At 46.5% G+C, this 23,083-nt stretch overlaps 1 protein-coding gene across 3 annotated transcripts; it reads right to left on the bottom strand.

Annotated features, from left to right (window-relative positions):
- Positions 1 to 2,138: 2,138 nt before the first annotated feature.
- TAL1 (TAL bHLH transcription factor 1, erythroid differentiation factor) lies at positions 2,139 to 22,555 on the bottom strand. Of its 3 annotated transcripts, none has more exons than XM_053392511.1 (5): positions 22,484 to 22,555; positions 13,012 to 13,614; positions 11,445 to 11,536; positions 7,943 to 7,993; positions 2,139 to 3,157 (listed from the first exon to the last, which is right to left on the bottom strand). In XM_053392511.1, exons 1-5 carry the CDS (start codon positions 22,495 to 22,497, stop codon positions 2,736 to 2,738), a joined length of 1,182 nt encoding a protein of 393 aa, XP_053248486.1. In that variant the 5' UTR covers positions 22,498 to 22,555; the 3' UTR covers positions 2,139 to 2,735. The 3 variants fall into 3 exon arrangements, with proteins under 3 accessions (XP_053248486.1, XP_053248487.1, XP_053248488.1); XM_053392512.1 differs by having other exon boundaries at positions 7,943 to 7,990; XM_053392513.1 differs by lacking the exon at positions 7,943 to 7,993.
- Between the last annotated feature and the right edge of the window lie 528 nt (positions 22,556 to 23,083).

Genomic DNA, 23,083 nt, shown 5'->3' with positions numbered 1-23,083 from the left:
CAACCTAAGAAAAGAGACTGTAAAGACTGAAATAGGATAAAGTAAATGTGGGGCTGATGAACATGTCCAAAATTTGACCTACGGTGGCTGTGCAGGACCAGTGAATGAATGAAACACACTAAGAGCTCAATCCTATATGTATTAACTCAGAAGTAAACCCCAGGTGTTCAATGAGGATTACTCCCTAGTATGTGTGTGTAGGATTACATCCCAAAACTCAGAATCTGGTGCTTTGCAGTTCATTTAATCTGACTTTCAGATTCCATTTCCTATCCATGGATTTCTGCCAATGCTTCCTGTTCATAACAACTGTTTAAACAGAAACTTTTACAAGCAGTGTTTAGCAAGCTATTTATTCCACCTCTACAAATACATTTGGCTGTTAATGGGATAATGGGGAAATGAAGTCCACACGCATATGCATAAGCAAGCACATCGTCCAAAAGAGAAATACTTTAACTTTCACCAAAAAACACAAACCCTCAAAATCAGAAACCCTTTGGCACTAAAAACAAAAGCCTTCTGTAAAGCTGTTTGGATATCTATGAGATGTTTATTTAAAAAATAAAACAAGACTTAAGACTGAAACCCAAAAGGCCTTCTCCATTAAGGATAGACTTCCATTTGTTTGCAAAGCTCTGTCCTTCAGTCATGGAAGCACCCAGAGTTTTCTGAATCGTGCCTTGAACCTATAAAACTGCTGTAGCTACAGAGAGTGCATAAAACAGAAGCAGTCTTAGCAACTATAGCTTCCCAATATGCATCCTAGAATTGTGGGTGTGCTTGCAAACATGTTGCTTTGTGCACATTCACATGCTACATTTTTATCCGCACACTTAGAAGATCTCCTACGCTCGTCTTGAACATGCAGTACAGTATAAGAATTGGCCCTGAGAAGTGTAAAAACTTTCTGGATCTGCAATTGCCACAGAATCATTGCCTGTAACCTTCAAAGCTCAAAGTATTTCTCAACACTGTCATAGGCTTTATTGTTGGTTTGGTGAGATTGCAGAGAGCTAGGTGGATTCTGATGGGGGGTAGTTGGAAGAGATTTTGAACAAAGTACTGGCATTGGGGAAATGCCCAGGAAAGAGCTCACATGCTATCGGAAACATAACATCACAGGGTTATGTTGCACAACAGAATGCACACCAGCTCTGGCTCCCTGCAACTTCTGAGAATAGTACCCCCTGAGCATTGTCCTCCTGGGGCTTCTACTGCAAAGTCTCCTAGGGCACTTCCAGATTGGGGTTTGATTCAATCACATACTGATAAATGCAGGCTGCACAACTATAGTTGCTTGGAGGTCTTGTGCAACAAAACCCCAAATATTGGACTTTTTGCAATAAGTGAGAGGGGGAACAAAATAAAAAAATTCCTTCCGGTAGCACCTTAGAGACCAACTAAGTTTGTTATTGGTATGAGCTTTCGCATGCATGCATAGGTATCTGAAAAAGTGTGCGTGCACGTGAAAGCTCATACCAATAACAAACTTAGTTGGTCTCTGAGGTGCTACTGGAAGGAATTTTTTTATTTTGTTTCAACTATGGCAGACCAACACAGCTACCCACCTGTGATAGGGGGAATGCACTGATATGCTTTCTAGCCTCTCCACAAGCAAGTCAGGGTGAATACTCCATCTGGAGGCACCCTTAGCATGTCTGGCACACAGCACAGTTGGCCATTTGCCATTCCCAGCAAGAACCTGACTCTGATGACCAACAGCATCAACCACAAATATGGTTTGTGGATATGCTTTTGTGCAACTCCCATTCATTTACTTGTGCAGGAGAAGCTCCTAGTGGCTCATGTGACCCCCTGACTTTTACGTAAGTAAATCCAAACAAGTCAAAGTGCATTACTGAAACACTGTTTATATCAGTTTTGTATATAAATATATATTTACATACACACACAATTTCTCATCACGCTTGTTTCAGGAAAAATAAAACCAGGAAACCCCAAGATAAGAACTCCAAGGAAATGCTGCTGCTTACCCAGGTTAGAAGAAATCATCATTGTGATGAAATGTCAGAAGTTGAGAAACAAACCCTCACTGATGTACCTTTTTAGTTCAACAGATACTGCAGGTTGGAATTAAACAAAAAAAATTCCACCATCATAAATACAAGACCCAAAACTGAGCTAGATTTAATTTGTTAAAAAAAATCAGAGAAACCCACAACACAAAGTCAGCTGTTCCTTCACAAGGGATTATTTCCTTTCTTCCATAAGAAAGGCAAAGCTCTTGAGTGAAGGCAGACAAGTTGCATACATTTTCTCAAAGTGAGCTGGAGAAAAACCACACTGCAGGGATGGTTTTTAAGGGCTTTCATGGCCCCACGGACGCACAATGTTATGGAAGATGCTTGGAACAGATGACAGGGGCAACACAATACTGAAGCAGTGATAACTCTGCAGAAGGACAGAGTGTCAGGCCAATCCCTTTTAAACCTTGCATGAATACAAGATGAGGTGGCTGCATATTTCCACCTTTGAGTGTTAAACTCTTTCAAAAACACAGAGTTAACAAGACAACCCTCCCAGGCCATCAATGCTCTGTCAGTGAAGATGCACTTGATCCATCTGTGTTTTGTTATGCAGCTCTCTTGTTCAAGCCAACAGGAAAACTTGGGAAGTACCCATTTTCTTTTCAAGAGGAGGGGGGTGAAGGACATGCATAAATTCCAGATACCATGTATTCAAGGGCCTGCCTGTGCCTCTTTGCAGGTTCATCATCGCTGCGCACTGTTTTCAATGGGAAGAATAGAATGGTGGAGAGCTCTCGTGTGCTGCTTGGAGTCTAATGGTTCATGTTCTTCTGTGAAACTGTCTGGGCTTCCTGCTCCATCTAATGAGCTTCCACAGCTTGAGTTTGGAGACAACATGTCCTGAAGAAGGTCCTCTTGCACCAGGCCACTCTCTTTGCTGACTTTACCCCTTTGGTTTCCTTCTTCTTCCTGGTCATTGAGCAGCTTGGCCAAGAAATTGATGTATTTCATAGCCAGGCGTAAGATTTCGTTCTTGCTCAGCTTTTTGTCAGGTGGGTGAGTTGGGATGAGCTTGCGGAGCTCAGCAAAAGCTCCATTGACATTCTGCTGCCTCCACCTCTCCCGGCTATTTGTGAATATTCGACGGACCACCTTTGTGTGAGGACCTAAAAATAAAGAGAAATGCAAGTTTAGCAGTGACAGAATTCATGGGGAAACAGTAACATGAACACATTGAAACAACTTATTAAAGTGTGGCTTTCAAGTAGGGATGGATGAATCTCTCATTTTTCCCATCTTAAATTCAGTTCACCATATTTCTGCATTAGTTTGCAATTTTTTGAATTAAAAAATCTCACAGAAATTACTCAGCATTTTACTGTACATTTCCCCTAAAATACACTTCTCTGTATGCAAATTTTGAAGGACAGCCATGTTTCAGTTTGTGTATTTTTTCAGAAGTGTGAATTAGATAAGGTTGCATAAAAACTGGATTTCTCCTTCATTCCTACAGTACAATCTGTAGATATCTTAGCAGAGCCAGCCAGGTACACTTTTCATCACTGGAACGGGAGACAGAAATTAGACAGGTGCCCAATTCTTTCTTCTCATAAGGTGTGACACAAACTATAATCAGTTCATATTTCAACCCAATATCTTCTGCAGCAACATAACCTGAGGCCCAGTGGCGTAGCGTGGGTTGTCAGCACCCGGGGCAAGGCAAGTAATTTGTGCCCCCTAACCCGTGGATTTGCGCCCCCTAACCCGTGGATTTGCGCCCCTAACCCTAACCCCCAGATGTTGCGCCCGGTGCGGCCGGCCCCCCCTGCACCCCCCACGCTACGCCACTGCTGAGGCCTCATCCCACAGTGCAACTTGGCTAGCTACTAATCAGAGAATCCTTAACAGAAAGGAATATACATCCAGCACTTCAGGGAGACACTATCTCTATCTATCTATCTATCATCTATCTATCTATCTATCTATCTATCATCATCTATCTATCTATCATCTATAGCATGTTGGTGGTGGTGGGTGCTAAATTGACACTTTTCAACATTGGGTCAGTTACTGTCTCTTAGCCTAAGCTGCCTCACAGGGTAGTTGTGAGGATATGATGGGGAGGCAGGAAAGCATATATGCCACCTTGAGTTCCTTGAGGGAAAGATGGGATATAAATCAATCAAACAAACAAATATTATGCAGACTGTGAATTGTATCATCTTACAAAAACTCATAACACCCAGTTGGATAGTCTGGTGTTCATGATATGACACATGCTATGTGTATTAGGGTCCTTAAGATCAACCAAATACTGTTATAACTGAGGCCCAGTGTTGAGGAGGGGGCCGAGAGAGAGGGGGGGACTTCAGCTGCTTGGTACAAAGTTGGCTTTGTTCCAGTGAAAAAAAGCTTCTGCTTGTGCAAGGCAGGGCCCCTAATTTTTGTCACACGTACACAAAAGACCTCCATCTACTGCAACCCTCTGGTTCATTTTCCATACTGATCAGGAGGGTCTCCTAACCATCAGAAGCAACTTTTCAGGGGACACCTGGGTTGCAGTGGGTAGGAGAGATCAGTTGTGGTGCCCATTGAGACTGGTATGGCAGAAGGCAGAGTGGCTCACAGTAGGTGGAACCATGCCCAATAACAGGCAGAGACAACTAATTCTAGTTTTGCCCCATCCTCCTAATTACTGAGTTCCATAATGGTGACACTGAGGACTCAGCTATACAGATGCAAATAAAACATTTTAAATGTGTTGTGAAGTGCAATATACAAATGTGACACTAGAGGGTGAAAGTGAGCTATGCCAAATTCAATGTATTTTTCAAAACTTTTTAAAAAGCGTTTGTTTTTTTAAAAAAATATGTGTGTAGATTCCACCTGAGAGTAATGAGGAGGAAGCTGACAACCAACACTGCCCCTCTCTGGAATCACTATACAAAAGATGGCAGGCAGGTGGGAACTGACTAAGGGTCGACTTGGGCTGATGGGGCATTGGCCCATTCCTCCAAACAAACTAGCTTCTCCTGGAGATCAGTAAAAATAATCTTGGGCAAACAGAGGTGATTTCCACTAGTGCAAAACTGCCATGGATATAACCCAATAACTTTAATTCACAACCCATTTCCAGCAATTTGCACATACTCAATTTTATTAGAATTCAATGCCCGTTGGCAGTCACCTCCCAAGGGAAAGGGGCCTAGGACCCAGCAGTTCCCCACAAGTTAGTCCACCCAACAATCGAAGCAGGAAATTGATCGTGTGGGATACGCCCACCTGATCCTAACAGATGATCCTGCTCAATGCTCCAGAGGAAGGCGAAAAAGCCCCGGTGTCTGCCAATGTGCCGCGGGGGGAATTTCCTTCCTGATGCCAACCCAGGTGACCAGGAAAACCCTGTGCATAAGAGCAAGAATCACCACATGTTACAGCAGAAGGCAGTAGCAAGTGTCATTCCCCTGTCTTTTCCATAAGCAATGTTTACCCTTATATTCTGCATGAATTATACACTGTGCAGAGGAAGGAGATTACACATACTTGACTTGACTTGACATGAATTTGGCATTTTTTTAATCAGCAGCACTGGTGGCAGTGGTGAAGGGTAACTGGACTGAGTGGGCAGTCAAGTATCAAGGGTCTCTTCAAGTCAGGGGGGCTGGAGATGTAATGAGGTCAACTGTTGCAATAGGGAAATCTGAATTGATAGGTATTAAGGGGAGGAAGCTGTTGCTCAAAGCTGGCTTTGGTTCTCAGTTTGCAAAGGGATAAGCACTAAGGCAAAAAAGCTTATTGATGGATCCCCTGCCCTCTGATCCAGAAGCCTTTGTCCCAGGTAAATGGAATTGACAGAGACAGGGTCAACTTTAGGACTCAATGAGCACTCTGCAAATTGCCCTCTGGCGGGTCTTCTACATTTGTGGGCACTGCAGACTTACATGGTGGCAATGACATCCTGCTAGGAGGCTCCATTTTAAATTTCACACAGTGCCCCTGACAGAACATTGTCATGGGCCACTAAAGGAATCACAAAATGGTGGTTGACAGGCTATATTGGCAGCATTGTGGGAAATTTTAAAATGCCAAATTCAGGGCAGACGTCACTGTCAGTGACCTCTGATGCAGTACTGGGGCCTCGGCAGTGGCCTGGTGCTGACACCAAGCCTGGACTGAGATGAATTAATGCTTAAGAAAAACAATTCTTCGCATGCTCACAGACACTCTGCTCTTAGTCACACCAAGAGCCAATTCCTTCCTGACAATCCACACTTAATATACACTTAATATACAATTATTTTGAAACCTGGAGTGGCTGTCTTCTCCCCCAGCAGCACCACCCTGTACATATGCCTGGGTGCTTCTGCAAGGACCGGCTTCCTGATGTGTGTGTTGCAAGGAAGAAATAGCCCAGCGCATCCATCTCTGCATACAAAATTACATAGTTTGTCTCTTTACTAGGGGTAGAGATGGGCAATTGCAGAGAAAAGCAGACATGTGTCAATAATTTCTTAGGACTGGGAATCCAGGAGGTGCCTATTTGAGTAGGGCTGCCATATGTCCAGGAACTGGACTGCCAAAATGGCGTCTGGATGGATTTTCACAGAATCGGCCAAATGTTGGGGGAAACCCAGATGTATGGCAACTAGAGCAATGTTTTTTTTAAAAAATGCTTTAAAAAACACTTATTTTTTGGAAGATGCTCCCCAAAGGTCAACAACTTTTTCAGATTTTAACTTTTGGGAATATGGTGACTGTATTTGAAATCCTTGTGCTCTTGTGCATATACAGATTATAAATCCCTCCTTGCAGGAAGTTCGACAGAAGGAGCTCCACCTGCCTAACAGTTTTCATGACAAGAAGAGTGGCAGTAAAACTGGAAACTGGCCCTGTTTCAGATCCATTTATGCATGCCTTAAAAATATTGAGGGCTTATCTTAAGAACATGTCATGACTGAGAAAACAAATATTACATCTACTTCCACTGAAGCGCTCAAACTGAGAGGATATTTTTCGCAACCCATGAGCAAAACTTCTTTTAAAAAAAAATTGAAATAATCTGGCACTATCCAAATTGATCTGCCAATCTAAATTTTATATCCTGAGTTTTGATGGCTGAACTAAGCACTAAGCCCTAAAAACTCTTTGACTGTGGAGACATTTTTCTTAAGTTACGGGGGCATTGACAAAAGTGGGTGATGGCATTGAGCTTTTTTCATTGGATCACCAACTTGGTAGCTGTGAAAAAGTTGTGAGAAGGCAACTCTGTATCCCCCAAACCTTATACTTCAGAGCAACCTACTGCAGCAATAGTAGAGAATCTCTGGCCCACAGACTTAACTAGGGCCAGCAAGGGTCCCAGTTTGGCCTGCATAGCCATTCCCAACAAGCCACACCCAACTGTCAAAGTTGATCCATTGGGTTGCAGATAGTGATCTGGCCCACTGAGCCAAAAAGATTCCCCACCTTCTTTAATATACCAGAAGCCTTATCCTGTGGACTTGATTTCATGCATTTATTTTGGGGTGAAAGAGGGTCTCTGTTTGGGGAGCTGCTCCAGGAACCCCAACCATCTTACCTGGCCTTGGAGAAAGTCATGTGTTGCAGGCACATCTGAAGTAATCTCAGTTCATAAATAAGATGGAATATGAACTCTCATCCCACAGATACAAATCCAACTTTTTAGTCCTGGTCCCATCAGTGTACCACATCCAATCTACCGCATCACAGAGATCACAAAGTTCTACCTTGGTGTCCCTGAACAAGTTGGCGTTTTGCCAGTTGACTGGTGCACATCTTTTAGACTAAAAATACTTCCCAAGTCTTGCCTTTGAGGTCGTAAAGCAGGGGTAGTTCACCAAAAGCCCAGCTCCCCTCCCCCAAGTTCTTCCCTATGGCCCCTGAGAATTTGGCGGCAGCAATGGAACAAAAAATAATGATGATGTCCTCACCAGCATTGGGACTCTGCTGTCGCATGGAGGAGTACCCGCCATAGGTTTCTGCTGTAGAGGGGTGAAAAGAAGGAGGGTACAGGGAAAATTGTGTTCAGTCGTGGAAAATTGTCCTGAGATTGCTATCTAGGGTCATGGTTTCAAATCCCACCCAACCTCAGTGGTGTGTGTGTGTGTGTGTGTACTGGAGAGAGTGGATGTGAATGTAGGGCAGCCTCTTGATCACCCCACACACATTTTAGGTCACTGGCACGAGGCCCTTGAAGAGGTCCCCCAGAGGTCAAAGCAGCCCACAGGCCACCCTTGACATAATGCAAAACTGCATTTAGAATGGATTAAATCAAATATATTAGGATCATTGTTGGTTTGGGCTTCTGTAGGCTTAGGGCTCATTGGGATTGATCGTTTTCTGCTTTGTTTTCTTTGCTTGTTCAGGTGACAGAACCACAGAAATACCACACAGTTAATCCATCACAAAATTAATCCCAGTTTTTGAAAACGCCTGCAAAAATAATGTAATAGCCCTGGCGTGTGGATTCATTGTACTGCTTTTCCTGCCGCCTCCCAACCCAGGGTTGTGGCTTAGTGGCAGAGCATCTGCTTCGCATGCAGAAGGTCTCAGGTTCAATCCCCAGGAAGAGCTGGAGGAGACCCCTATCTGAAACCCTGGAGAGATGCTGCCAGTCCCTGTACTTGTCAATGTTAAATGGGCTATGCCTCTGCATGTTTGCCTCAATGAGGGCTGCTCTAGAACCAGTGTGACAGCAGTTCCATGGTTTGGTCTAAAATGAACACATTGGCAGAAGCTAAGTCCCTCACTGCCACAGGATAACTCTCATTTAAAAGACAGAGGATCCTTGCAAAGCTACTGAAGATGGTGATGGAAGACTAATCTTAAATTGAGGAAATCCTCAATTTAAGATTAGTCCAGCTGCATTGTCATGTCAAATAGCTTGTCCCTGTGCCTTTTCAATGAGGCATCCAAATTATATCCAGTCCTTTTATAAATTGTGGAAATATCAATAGTTGAACAACTGAGTTAGCAACAGACAAAGTCAAATGTTTGATGAAATATAAAAATGGGCTCATTAATAGAGCCAGCACAACTGTTAATGTGAATATTGAGGATTACTAAGCATATGTAAAGCAGCATAGCTAGCAAGCAAGCAACCACTTTGCCAATATGGATGGAGGAAATGTCAAACCTGATATTTAATATATAATATTAAAAGGGAGGGAAGATATATTTCAATCTTTTCAGGTGGTTTTTTTTTTAGTTTTGTTTGATCCCTAATTTAAACATAAATGATTGAAAAAGCAGCAAGATCATGACCACTGGATATTTCTATTGCTTTGAAATGCATTACAAATCCTCACCATGTTCTGTAAGTGGTGACCTCTCACTGAGAAGGAGTTCTGACCTCCAAATGGCATTTTGCCAGTTAATTACCCTGGGATTATCAGGCTGCCGTGGTCATAATAACCCAATTTCTCCATAGCAGTTCTTGAGCAAATGAGGTGTGGGTGACAGCATGTATCCCATTCATGGAATTAGTTCCAGGGGTTTTTTAACAAAGTTCCTACTTCATGTCCTTATCCCACATCAATAAAACCTGCTCTGCATCCTCACTTTGGCTTCTTTGATTCTCGACCTGCACAAGTTGTGCCCCACTAAGGCAAACCCTCTTTGTCATATTGCTGCCTACCTGAGGCTACGAAAGGGCTGTCGAGAATCTGAAAAGTCACAAGACATGACTGATGGGGCTGTGTTCAGCTTGGTGGTTACAAGAACACATGCCCAGTTTATACACAGTCCAGACAGGCTAGTAGTACTTCTGGGTCTTAAGTTCATGTCCTCAGTATATATAAACCAAGAAGGAACATCTCACCAGTCAAGTATACCCTTCACATGGTTCAGGTCTAAAGAAGCCTAAAATCAACCTTTTGCTCATGGACAGCTTTTAAATTATTCCATGAACTTCAAGGCCAGTATATATACATTAATAGTTTCCAGCAACTGGTACTCAGAGGCATATGCCTTCTCTGATAGTGGAGGTAGAGCATAGGCATCAGTAGTAGCCACTGGTAAGTCCTCTCCTCCATGAATTTGTCTAATCCTGTTTTGAAGCCATCCATGCCCATCGATGCCTCTTGTAGAAGCAAATGCCATAGTTCAATGAGGCTCTACCAAGTACATTGTTTTGTCTGCTCTGAATCTTCCAACATTCAGTTTCAGGGGATGAAGAGAGAGGGAGTGTGACTTCTCTCTCTCCACTTTCTCCACACCTTACACACCTCTATCCTGCCACCTGTCTTACTCATCTTTTTTGAAAGTCTCAAGTGTTGTAACCCTTCCGCCAGTCCTGTGATCGTTTTGGCTGTCCTTTCATTATTCTTTTTCCAGCTGCATAATATCCATTTTGAGGTAAGGTGGCCAGAACTGGACACCATAGGTTCCTATAGCAGCATCACAATATTGGCAGCTTTATTTTCAATCCCCTTGAATTTGCATTTTTCACAGCTGCAATATTGTGTATTACTTCAAAATGTGGTCAGCCAGTCCTGCTGCTTTAGAGGACCCTCCTTCTTGTTCTGCTGATTGAGGCCCTGGACACATGACCCAGCTGAAGGTCCAAAGGCCTCACCCCATCAAACCCCATCCAACACTGATGGCTATGCTCCTTTGATTTCCAAAAACTGGTTTTGCTTAGTGCATTTTGGCTAAATACATGAATAACTACAGGACCAGGGCAATGTAGTAGGCAAATATTGTCTTCTCCCTCCTAGGGTGGTCATCAACTAAGCTTTACTCAGAGTAGAAGAACCACTGAACTTAATGGACCTAACTTAGTCATGCCTATTCATTTCAATGGATCTGCTCTAAGTAAAACTTTAATGAATACCACCCAATTGGTTTCATCCCAACATTTTCCCATTATTGCTATTGTCACCATCATCATCACCACTACGAAGCCAACACGGTGCCTTCCAGGTGCTGTAGGACTACAGCTCCCATCATCTCTGGCCATTAGTCATGCTGGCTGGGGCTGATGGGAGTTGGAGTCCGACAACCATGTTAATTACCTCCAATTTATGTACTTAGGCATCGTATATTCACCAAATGCAGATCCTTAAATTGCCAAGATGACACACCATCCACACACAAGAGGGAAGTGATAGCAGGCTTGGGGGAACCTCAGTGTTTGCTAGGTACAAAAATCATTTGGAGGGGGGAGGAAAACCTGAAAGCAGGACAACAGCCAAAGCAGAACTCAGCATGCTGAATGGCTATGGAATGCTGTGGAGTAAAGGAAGCATGACAGGAGGTGTGGCTGGCTGGAACGCTGAGCAGAAGGACTGCTACTGCAATGTTTTGTTGCAGGTTCCACCTGTAGATCATAATCTGTCCGTCCCCCCATCCCCCCCGCCAGCACAAAAATAACAGGAAATTAACTAGCAGATCACAGTTCTTGAGACACTCAAATTTAAAAAGCTTCCTCACCATCAGAGAGCTCCACTTCATAGGGGGACGGTCTTCTTTTCACTCGGTTGTTGCTGTACATTGAGAAGTTATCTGGCTCTCCAAAGAAACCACTGCAAAGCAAGAGGCAGAACACAGGACAAAATGAGGATAGTACAGTACTGCAAGGCAGATCTCTGGTGAAGACACTGGGCAGTCTTTGAATGTACTTCCATTCAGCTGAGCATATGCAGAGAGAGTGTGAGTGTGGGAAGGGGGGCATTGTGTGATGAGCATTCATAACATCGCACATATATGCACATATTACAGATGCTCATCACACACACCGAGAAACCTTGAGCTGCAATTCTAAGCACATTTATTTGGATGTAAGTTCCCCTGAAACCCATTCACCTTCTAAATAAGATGCTCTTAGGATTCAGATGTATTACACACGGGCCTGAAGCACTTTCAGAGTGCTTCTAATGGAAGAATTAAGGTATACTTTGCAGCACCTTTTTTTAAGCCCAAGGGATGCTTACCAGGGTTAAAGGATTTGTGTAACAAGGGGGGGAAATCATTGTGGAAGCATCTACTAACCTCAAAGAAGGCTTGGCCCTGGCATGACAGAGCTTTTTAATATACATATGAATTGCGATTAAACTGCATTGCATTTCTGCAGGCACTGAAAAGGAACCTCAACAATTTCCTAACTAATGGAGGCAACCCATTGATTAAACACTCAGAATAATCCCTGGGAGGAAACGTTTTCTCTCTGTTCTTGATCTATTCCACTATAGACAATTTCTCGGCGAGGGGGGGTGGGAGAGGGATCCAGAACGCTAGCATTACCTTTGTTACTTTAAGGCTATCAACGTCTGCTAGTTAGTAATGCTAGTTAGTTCACTGGCATTTCACGGTACAGCCTGTTTTACAGTTCTAGCCCGTACACTTAACAAATGGCATTTAATTAAAAAAAAAGACCTGACAGTCAACGGGTTCCTTCATCATTTTTTTTTAATGATGCATAATTGTGATTTAGAAAATGACGTATACAGAGGGGCCACTGAATTTGATTGTCAATAGAGAACAGGCGATCCACCAGAGAGAATCTGTTTCCTTCTGGCTCGTATAGACGAAGGTGGTGGCTATTAATTTCGTAGCAAGTAAGGCAAAAAATCAATTCTCTCTATGGCAAGCGGACAAAAGGGAAAGGCAGACAGTCCCACACAGCTCAGGTTTGGCACTCAGAGGGCAGAAGAAGGCGAGAGGACAAAAAAAAAAGAGCGAGGAAAGAAAAAGATGTTGGTTTGTAAAACAAAAATGAAGGAGAGAGGGGAAGCGTGGAGGCAAGGCAAAGCCCCCATACCAGAGCATGAGACTCTTAAACTCAAGGTCGTGGGTTCGAAGCCTACGCTGGGCAAAATATTCCTCCACTGCAGGGCCCTCGTGCTCCCTTCCAATTCCACAATTCTGTGAAACCGGAGGACATCATCGACAATGGTGGCATATGACAAAGGCGACCCTAAGCAAACCAAGCCGAGAACGGATGGCACAGGCGGAAAAGTCCCTCCCTCCCCCCTCTCCCTCCCCCGACGCTGCGGCGGACCTGCTGGCGGTGCTGAGCGGGGGGCCGAGGCCGTAGAGCATGGCTCGCGCAGGTGGCTGGAGCGGGAGCGCAGGGGCTGCCGTGGGGCTGAGTTGCACCATGCGGGCGTCGCTGCTGGCGTTGCTGCTGCTGCTGCTGAGGCTGGCGCCGGCGGGGGGCGTGCCCGTGCCTGTGCCCGCGGCGGTGGCGAGGGCGAGGGCAAGGGCGCTGGCCGGCTCGGCGCGCTGCGCTCGGCTGTTGGTGCTGCTGCTGTTGGTGCTGCTGCCTCCGTCTCGCTCGCGCTGGCTCTGCCTGGCGCCGCTCGGCGCGTCCGCGGCTTTTATAGGGCGCCCGGCGCGCACCAGCTCGATCACGGGCACCGGCGCGGCGGGGGGCGCCGGGCCGGGGGAGGGGGGCGGCCGGCCTGTCTCCTTGGCAACCCCATTGAGCAGCGCCGGCTCCCCCGGGAGGGCCATCCCCCCGCGCCGCCGATCGCCAACACCGCCGACGCTGTGGCTGCCCGAGCCCAAGCCCAAGTCCGGCTCGCCGACGCCCTCTGCTGCGGCTCCGGCTCCGTGCGCGGCATCCCGCGGCGGGTCACTGGGGGGCCTCTCCATCAGCATCCTGGGGAGAAAGAGGGAGAGGAGAGCCGTGAGGGAGGGAGGGGCGCGCGAGGGGAGGGAAAGGAGGAGAAAGGGAAAGTGGAGGAAGAGGAAGGAAGGAAGGAAGGAAGATGAAACGGGGAGGGAGGCGAGGGAGGAAAATTGCGCGCAGGGTGAAGAAAGGAGAAGGGCGAACGAGACGAGCTTCCAACCCCCCAAAAAGGGCTGGAAGACTGGGAGGAGGAAGGATCGGGAAAGAAAGCGACGCCTTCCCCGCTCGCGACGTCGCCCGCTTGTCATTGGCAGCGCAGCGGGCGCCCAGAGGGGTTGGGCACCGGCTCAGGGCCGCTCAGCAGCCGCGGAGGACAGTTGTGCGGCTAGCATGGCGCGCCGCGTAGAGCGCGCGGCCCTTGTGCGGCCCGGTGGCCGGGCAAGCTCGGGCGGGGACACCCACGCGAATCTAAGACGGGAGAAGAGGGCAGAGCAAAGGGGGTCCCTTCCCCAACCTCCGGCTCTGAGACTTCCCTGCGCCCCAGGAGAGCGAAAGGTCTTCAACCTGCCCTCCATCCTCTTGCGGAAAACTCTTTGCCTGCCCTGCCCATATCTCGTTTTTGCTTTTTAATTCCACACACGCACCCTTCGGACTTCGTGGCAATCGGGCGCGCATACCGCGCAAAGGTCTTGCGCGGGTGCGTTTCCTAAGAGAGTGAGGGTGGCCTCGGGGAAGTCATTCTAACAGATATGAGGTGGGTGGGGAGAGCGGCCGGAGGATCAGATATCTACCATTTGGTGGAAGCGGAGGACGGTGGCAGAGTGACAGTGTCAACCAAAAGAGGAGGAGTTGTGCAGTGGGGAGAAGGAGACGGAGACGAAGGGAAGCCAGCAAAGCATCTTGGTTGCTGAAATAAAAAGAAAATCGCCACCATTCGCTGAAGCAGCCTGCGCGGAAGAGAAACTTTTTCATTTCACATTAATGCCAGGGATAAGGGGGGGGGGTGTAATAAGAAATCATATCACAATGGAAGATTGAAAAGGAAGGAAGGAAGGAAGGAAGGAAGGAAGGAAGGAAGGAAGGAAGGAAGGAAGGAATTCACCTGTCTGTAATAACCTCTAAAAAAACAGCGCTGTAACTGGATTCCCATCTCCTTTTTTATTTATTCTACCGATCCAAAATTAAAATGAAATGAAAACTCAGGTGTTTCTTGAGTGAATCGCAATGCTGATGTATTCTGTTATGGTGTTTTTCCGGATAAAAGGGTAAAGGACCCCTGACAGTTAAGTCCAGTCGCGAACGACTCTGGGGTTGATATCAGCTTTTAAATTAACTTTGCATAGCCATATCGATGCCTTCAACTAATAATACTTTGGGGGGCTAATAGGACTCTCGTCCTGAGTGTTCCGTCTAGCCAACACTTGCCTTGCCTTCCTCGCTGCAACAAAGCGCGAAATAAAGGCACTTTCCCAAAGTCGGCTGCGCCCAGGCTCTGAGAACAGAGCCAGATTTGTTAACCTCCAAGCGCTCCACGAAATAGATGAATTATCCCGAACCTGGGCGCGCGCGCACACACACAGCCAGTTAAATTCGAATATTTGGGCTTCACAACACATTTTAACTCGAATTCTCCCGATTAGGTCAATAGGCCTTTCTCCAAGTAAATGTTCCGATCGGCGATAGTATTGTGATCAGCAGAACCAAACGTGTCTCAGTTCCAACTCTTCTGGCCGCCGCCAACACAGTTTTATTATAACGAACGGAGACCCTCCCGCTCGATCGCTTTGCAGCCATCAGATTTTTGGGGATCGCGATGAACTCTAAGGCTATTTGGTGGCACAAACTGCTGCGGGGGTGGGGAATGGCTTCCGGTTTGATCCAGAAACTCCAAACAACAGGAAGCTGTCTATGAGATATAAGCCCAAACTCGGTTTTCCCAACTATCTCCATAATACTTGCAGAGGGAGTAGCCGTGCTGATATCTTGACACCTCTCCCCATCCCCGCCCCCCAAGAGGAGTTCTGTTGCACCTCAAAGACTAAAATTTATTATGGCATAAGCTTCAGCTTAAATTCTTGGGGGTTTGGGGGGGTTGTTTTTTTAAGACCAGGTAGCCCTTTCAGATGGCAATCCGATATGCACTTCATTGGAAGCAAGTCCCATGAGAATGAGGGATGCTATCTTCCGAATATACATCCCTAGAACCGTCGTCCACCCCCCTACACGCACGCACACACAAAACACATCGCTGGGGTGATTTTCCCGGAGTCCCTCTGAGTCCAAGGAGATAGGTTCCCGAGGACCGAGTGAAATATGTTCAGGATTTCAGCCTCAAACCGGCGGTCCTGGTTAGTTAGTGAACGGGTTGGTTTCGTTTAAGCAAGCAGTAAATCAGGGCTCCCGTTTAAAGCAAGAGCAAAACAAAGCACGAAGAAATAGAGGCGTTTGAAACGCAATTTATATTGGGGCTGATTGGCGAAGGGGCCTAGAGAAATCCATATTTTATGGCGTTTCGTTTAAATCGCTTAAATGCAGCGGAATTATTCCCGTCCGGCTTTCTCCGCTGAGCTGCGGGCTGTTAATTTCACGCCTCGAGCATAAATCCGGTCAGCGCCTCGCTCGGCTGCATAGAAAAACCGAGGCTTAAATTGGTTGCTGGCGAACTGAAACCACAACAGCCCCCGGGGATCGGCCGAGGAGTTGTCTCTGCCCACCCAGCGGGGCTCTCCTCCGAACACTGGCGCGTCGGAAGGCAAGCAAGGCCAGCGTCTGCCGCGGGGAGCGGAACGCAGGGAGCCCAAGACCAGTAAGGGCGGGTGGCCTAACCCAGCTCCTACGCTTGTTGGACCTCGAAGGTCAAAACACCACACTGAGTTTCTCGAGTACATAAAGAGGGATTCCCAACGCCTTGGCTACTAGTGCATAGGGTCTTAATAAATAATAATAATAATAATAATAATAATAATAATAATAATAATAATTTTATTATTTATACCCCGCCCAGGATAGCATGGAGAACGTGTAGAATATCTAGCATTCAGACCTGCCCGACTGTCCCCAGACTTACGCTGCAGCCCATGAGACCCATGAACTCGATAGTATTTTATCATTTATCTCAACGATTGGTATGGCGCTTGATTGCGGTTGTCTCTTTGTGCAGGAGACCTAATCTATCATAAAAAGACGAACGCGAGTTAAAACTATAAAATCATAATTCAGCCTGCAGGAAAAACGACGACAATCTTCAGTAAGTTCAGGGGTGGAAGGACTTGTCTGGCCTCAACTGGGAGCTGCACAAAATTAGGCCCCGCAACGTTGAAGGCAGGAGGACTCTTTGTGGTTACAAGTTGGGCATCATCCCAGCCACCGGGGACGCCCCCCCCCCAACAGTGACTTCCCTGAAGACCTCAGTAGTCCAGCAGGGATATAATGGATCTGGCGATCCCTGATACCTCTGGGCCGACCCAAATTGGGAATTAATACAAAGACCCTGAAGCAGCGAATACGACAAGTGGCTTATATATGCGATTGCCGCTTTGCTGCTCGGAATTAATCAGTTCGTATGCTGTGGCAGCAAAGCATCATTTAAACCAAGGGACCTGAAGTCGATTTCAAGGCTTTGTAGGCAGACGGACCTGCCCAAGCCCGGCCCAACCATACCAGTGAAGGACCACGCCACCAACAATGTCCTAAACGCCCGCGAAACCAGCAGGATTTCCTTGTTGTCAAAATCTCCCTTTGGGACCGGGGCTTTTCTTTCCATTCCTTCGGCCTCTGCCGGGATGGGTTGGAAGAGGGAGATCTTTGGGTGGCAGCTTTGGAGAGAGTAGGGGGCTGGAGGGGGGCGTCGTGGAGAAGGAGGAAAACGCCATCAAAATAGCACGACTCTATCTTTGACCAGTCACGACCCCTTCCCTGCTTTCAACTGCCTCGGCAGCAGCACCCACCCAATCCGGCCGCCTCCTTCCTCCTTTTAATTGGACTTTCTGATACTGTACGAGGAGGTAGAATTCGCCTCTGCCAGATGTTAAGCAGCGGCAGCCCCTCGCCTCTTGCCTCCACAAAGCCCCTCTCATTGTCAAGGCCGCCTCTCCTCCTCCTACCTCGAGGGGGCTTTCGTTTAGGGAGGGGCTGGCCCAGGATGCTGCCTCCTGCCACGGCTTAAGCAGAGGAAGAAGCATCTCGGATCAGGAGGGATCCGTCCCGGATATGGGGCCGAGGAAGTGGGGTGCGAGGAGAGATATTTAGATCTGGACAGGTAGGGGGTGTATTTAACTAGAAAGCCAGAGGAAAATGAGTGTCTGTGCAAATGGGCCATAACATAATATTTCACATCAATGCTCACATCCTAAACGCATTCTCGGTCTGAAATAAGTACAATTGATTTTGATGGGGTTAGTTTCGAAGGAAATGTTAAGGTTGGCAGTCTGGTTTCGATTTCCGGTTCATGCGTCAATTATCATATGTATGTGAGAAGTGCCTTTCCTACCAGTAACCACAGGAGTCCAGCAGGAAGGGAAAGGAAGCTTCACCCCCATCTCTCCATTCCCCACGCCACTAACAATCTTGTCTCAAAGAAGTCAATCTCACCAATGAGAGAGAAGTCATCTACCACTGGTATGTTTGGCCTGGTAAAGGAGACTGAGAGGAGATATGATAGCCATCTTCAAATATCTAAAGGGCTGTCACACTGAGGATGGAAAAAGTTGTTTTCTCCTGCTCCGAAGGCTAGGGCCCGAACCAATGGCTTCTAGCTACAAGATTCCGACTAAACATCAGAAATAACTTTCTGACAGTAAGAGCTGTTCGACAGTGGAACAGACTCCTACGAGAGGTGGTGGACTCTCCTTCCTCGGAGGTTTTTAAGCAGAGATTGGATGGCTATCTGTCATGTATGATCTAGTTGAGATTCCTGGATTTAAGGAGGCTGGACTAGTTGACCTTCAGTGTCCCTTCCAACTCTACAATTCTATGACAATTTAATTTCGCTTTATGAACCCCTAAATATTTGCCCAACCACATTTTGGGATGTGAAAAGTCTGAAGGAATGGGATAGCCTTCTGTCTCTTACCACCTCCTCCTTCTAATTGAGTATGCTTTTGCAGGCAAAAAACCCCCTACCCACAATTTTCTTATTATTATTTACAGCTTCAGGCCTGGTGAAGATTCCTGTGCGACTCAGAAGCTTGTTTTTGTACCCTGCCTTTTGTATTCGCTCTTGAGCGCAAAGGAAACGATCGTTTTCTTTCCTTCGACGCTTCCTTCCCATTGTATTGTTGTGGGGGAGAGGTGTGGGGCTCTTCCTCTTACTTAGAAGGAAGCCGCGATCCCTGCGGTAGTTGTTCGCTCTGCTCCTGACACAAGCCCTGGATCTCCAGTAGCCTTGAGTCTGTCCAACAACGAAACTGCGGGAGAAGCGAGCGGCCAGCAAATTGCAGATAAGTGGCGCGAAAAGTCCGGCGCACGTCTTAGCAGGGTCTGGAGGAGTGAGCTGCGTTTGGGGTTTTGTTGTACGCACGCTGTATCCAGAAAGAAATGTATGAAACGCGAAAATGTGTGTGTTTGGGGGATAGGGAGAGAAGCATTCGAGAGAAGTGGATTACACGCACACGCCATACTGAATTCACCGTCAGCATATGCACTGCTACAAAATCGAGAGATGGCCAGGAGGCGCAAGTTTGTGGAGGAAGATGACGTCTGTTAAAGGTTATCTGCGGAGCTTCCATTAGGGAGGCAGTCTACCCCTGGTAACCGGATGCCAGAACAAAAGGCAAGAGAGGGGTACTCTCCTCTTGCCTTTTATTCTAACAATAAGTTACCAGTGCCAAATTTAATTATTTAAAATTTACATGCAGGGGTTGCTTTTAAAAGACAAAATAAAAGAGTTACAAAAAGATGATTAAGACATAATAAGGATGGCAGAGGACACCATTTAAAGCTTAAATTGAATTAAACGAGAGTTGTAAACTAGAGTATCATCCAGCTGCGTTATTTATTTATTATTGGACTTATTAGTCTTTTTTACAGACTGTAAACTCAAAACAACTTACAATGTAATCGCAAAACTAAAACCAATATAAAGATTCAAAACAACAACAACACCGATATACATTAAAAGCATTCTAACACAACTGACCTACTAAAAAGGGCCGCAATAGCTAAAAAGTCTCCAGGCTAAAGGTCAGGGGGCGGGGACACGTTCGTGATTGGCTCCTAAAAGCAGCCAGTGAACGCACCAGGCGCAATTCCCTGGAGAGAGCTTTCTATAAACTGGGAGCCACCACTGAAAAGTCCCTTCTTGTGTTGTCACCCTGCAGACCTAATTCAGAGGGGGCACATGGAGAAGGACCTCCCGTGATGATCACAGGGCTGGGGTTGGTTCACCTGGGGAGAGGCGGTCTCTGAGGTACTGGGGTCCGGAGTAGCACAAAGCGTTACAGGTCGAAACCAGCACTTTGAATTGAGCTCGGAAACTGTTTGTCAGCCAGCGCAGTCGTGTCAGAATTAGCTTTATACGCTCAGATCATCTTGCGCCCGTCAGCAATGCGGCCGCGGAATTTCGTACCTGTGTGGTTTCTGAACTGTCTTCAAGGCAGCCTAAAGTATAATGCATTGCAGTAATCTAGCCTAAATACGCATACTTCTGAGATATTCTGCAGCATCTGTCTGGCCACAGTTGCAGAGAGGCTGCTGAGCCGATGGGCTTGTAAAGGTCATTCTGTTCTGAAGCATAGCTTAGCAGCCTTGAGGGGCCGTGGACGTCCTCTCCTACAAAGTTATCACGCATTTCAAGCGAGATGTGGGTTTCACCATCAGGACAACGCGCAGCCTGCTTGTGTGTTTACCTGATCTATCTGTCAATAAATCAAGGGTGGAAGCGCGAGTGGAAACGTCTACAGGGAGGGAGCCTCAGTACAGGCTTCTACACGATCTGGATTTTTTTTTGCGTGTAAGCCAATACACGCAGAAGGGAGGAGGAGGAGCTGCTTGGTAAGGCCCCGCCCCCCGATTTGGACCTAGGCGACCTTTCGACATTCCCACACAAACGTCTATCATCTATCTATCTATCTATCTATCTATCTATCATCTAAATGCAATGTATTATTTTGCTTTCAGTTCCTAAGCGCGCAGATGCCATAATTGTGGTGTACATATTTTGATGCAAATATATCACTTTTCTGCCCTACTGTATGACACACAACGCTCCCTGTATTAGTAGGCAGATGATAGTCTATTTTATTTATTCTTTGTACCACGAGGAATTAGAGGACTGTATGCACCAGCATGCTGGCTGCAGGAAACCGAACGAAAAAAGGAAAAGAAAGGAAACATTTGAGCAGGCTAGCGCCTCGCCTTGGCTTTGGGGGCTATATTATTCAGAAATACCGTTTTAAGTGAAAATTCGTATGGGGGAGGGGGGAGGTTTTTAAATTTTATTTTAAGGAACCCGTTTTACAGGAAATGTTCAGAATCGGAATTCCTAAAAGACGAAGAAGGGAGCAGGGTGCGACAAATTCCAGTTCGAAATGTATTGCATTTTCAGCCTTCCGCTGTTTTTATGCACGCGTGCATTAGCTGAATACTGTAGCACGGTAGATCTTGACAGCATCTGAATTGGGAGAAACCAAATTCTCACCCTCTGAAATATTGGCCATCTACAAATAGGTTCTGTTTTAAGTTAATAAATAATAATCATAAAATAATAATAATTGTACTGTTCCAAATGAGCTTTCTTAAAGAATCCACCTTGTCTGTTCCCAAATCTTTAGCTTTCTCGCGAAAAACATGGGACTACAACACAGAGAGGGCCGCCCAAGCCTTCTCTTCGCGGCCTGTTAGGCTGCCACGCACTTCGGTATCCGCTTAAGAGAGATTCTGCGCCTTCTCAGACAGGCCGTCCTTCCTGGACGCTTCCTATCCCTCTCCTATTAATACCTCGCACCTTTCCGCGCAAAAAACGCATTTCATTTCCATCCCTGCAAATCCAAGTATCTCAGGGGAAAAGAGAGGCGACGAGAAGCGGGAAACGAGTCTGGATCCTGGGATCTGAGCGCCTGAATCCGCCGGCTAACTCGGTTTGCCGCCTGCGGACTGGCTTGGCTTCTTTTGTTTTACCGATCCTCAGCCACCACCGTAGACATTTCCCCCGCCTTAAAATACCGGGCCAAGCCTTAGCTTCTTAGTGCTGGTTATCTACAGTAACAGGGATAAAGTCCAGCTGCAGTCTTCTGTACACGCGTGCCGGGGAGCAGACGCGCAGAGAATGCGGGACCGGATTCGCACGGAGCCAGCCCGCCTCCCGCTTCCAGTTTATTCCGCATTTGCTTCTGGACTCACAGCAGGCCGTTTGCTGGGTGGGAACGGGCTCCAGCACAAAGAAAAATAGACAATTTTTAAAATAACAACAACAACTCCCAGATAGCAAAAACAGCCGAAGATCAACTGCCCTGACGGATAGCTGCCTCGTTTCGTTAGCTAACCTGAGAACATCCAGGGGTTTTGCAGTGGAAAGGCGAGGCAGCGAGCGGGCAAAGAAATAAAGTGAAAATACACATCCATATAATTTGATATTTCTTTCATCCTGCTTTCCTCCCTTCCTCAGTGTGTATATAGGCGTGTGTGTGTGTGCATATATATGTATATGCACACGTGCGCACGAGAGCGACCTCAGAGTCTGGGAATGGCGCGGGGATTTATATATATATGTATGTATTTCTATTACTTCTCTGGCCGCCTCCCATACCTCTTCTCTGTTTGAGGCAAGGCTTCCTAATCCAGGCCCATTGGCAGGCCGGCTGCGGAGCCAATATACCCCAAACACACACACACACACACGCACAAAATAACCCGCGAGAAAACAATATCGAGCGCGTCTCGATCGTCTCTCTCTTTTACTCACCATTTGCTTTTCATTGGTGAAAATGACTGGAGCCATTTTGTGGCCTATTCATGGCGGGTGGATGCAATTTTTTTCCCTCTCCCCTTTTCCTTTCTCCCCGCCTCCCTCTACCGTAAAAAAGAAAAAGAAAAAAGATAAAGCCAAAAAAAAAAAAAAGGAGAAAAGAGAAAGAGAGTGTTGGGTGGCTTCGCAGCGCCGGGATCTCATTCCCACATCACGTCCAGTTTCCTATTTAGTATGGAGAGCGGAACACCGGAGCAATGTGGCCAAGAGAGATAAGGCGCTCGCAGTGGCCCGCCTGCCCTGATAAGCCCCTAAACCCATTATTTATGAAATGATTCATTATTATTTGGCAATTTTATCGAAGGAAAGCGGAAAATTATTGCAGGGATATGCAGAGAGAGGGACTTTGGAATGCATGCCGGATTGCTTTTTTAGACGGGTGTGTGTGCGCGCGCGCGCAGGGGCGCGCATTCAGATGCGCTTTAAAAAGAGACAGAGGGGGGGAAACGTGGGAGGGAAGAGGAGGAATAAAATATTCGCCAGGACTGCCCACATTTGAATAACGATCTTTTCTTTCAGCTTTCTTGGTGGTTACGA

This window comes from Podarcis raffonei, chromosome 6 (genome assembly GCF_027172205.1).
Source record: "Podarcis raffonei isolate rPodRaf1 chromosome 6, rPodRaf1.pri, whole genome shotgun sequence".
NCBI classification, from domain to species: domain Eukaryota; kingdom Metazoa; phylum Chordata; class Lepidosauria; order Squamata; family Lacertidae; genus Podarcis; species Podarcis raffonei.
Note: the sequence above shows the minus strand (reverse complement) of the source record. Positions and strands in the feature narration are given on the sequence as shown.

Coding starts and splice junctions, on each gene's coding strand:
- TAL1 (XM_053392511.1), bottom strand. Junction 11,537..13,011: donor CCGCTCAGCACCGCCAGCAG/GTCCGCCGCAGC, acceptor CTTGCTTTGCAG/TGGTTTCTTTGGAGAGCCAG. Junction 7,994..11,444: donor TGAAGTGGAGCTCTCTGATG/GTGAGGAAGCTT, acceptor ACCCCTCTACAG/CAGAAACCTATGGCGGGTAC.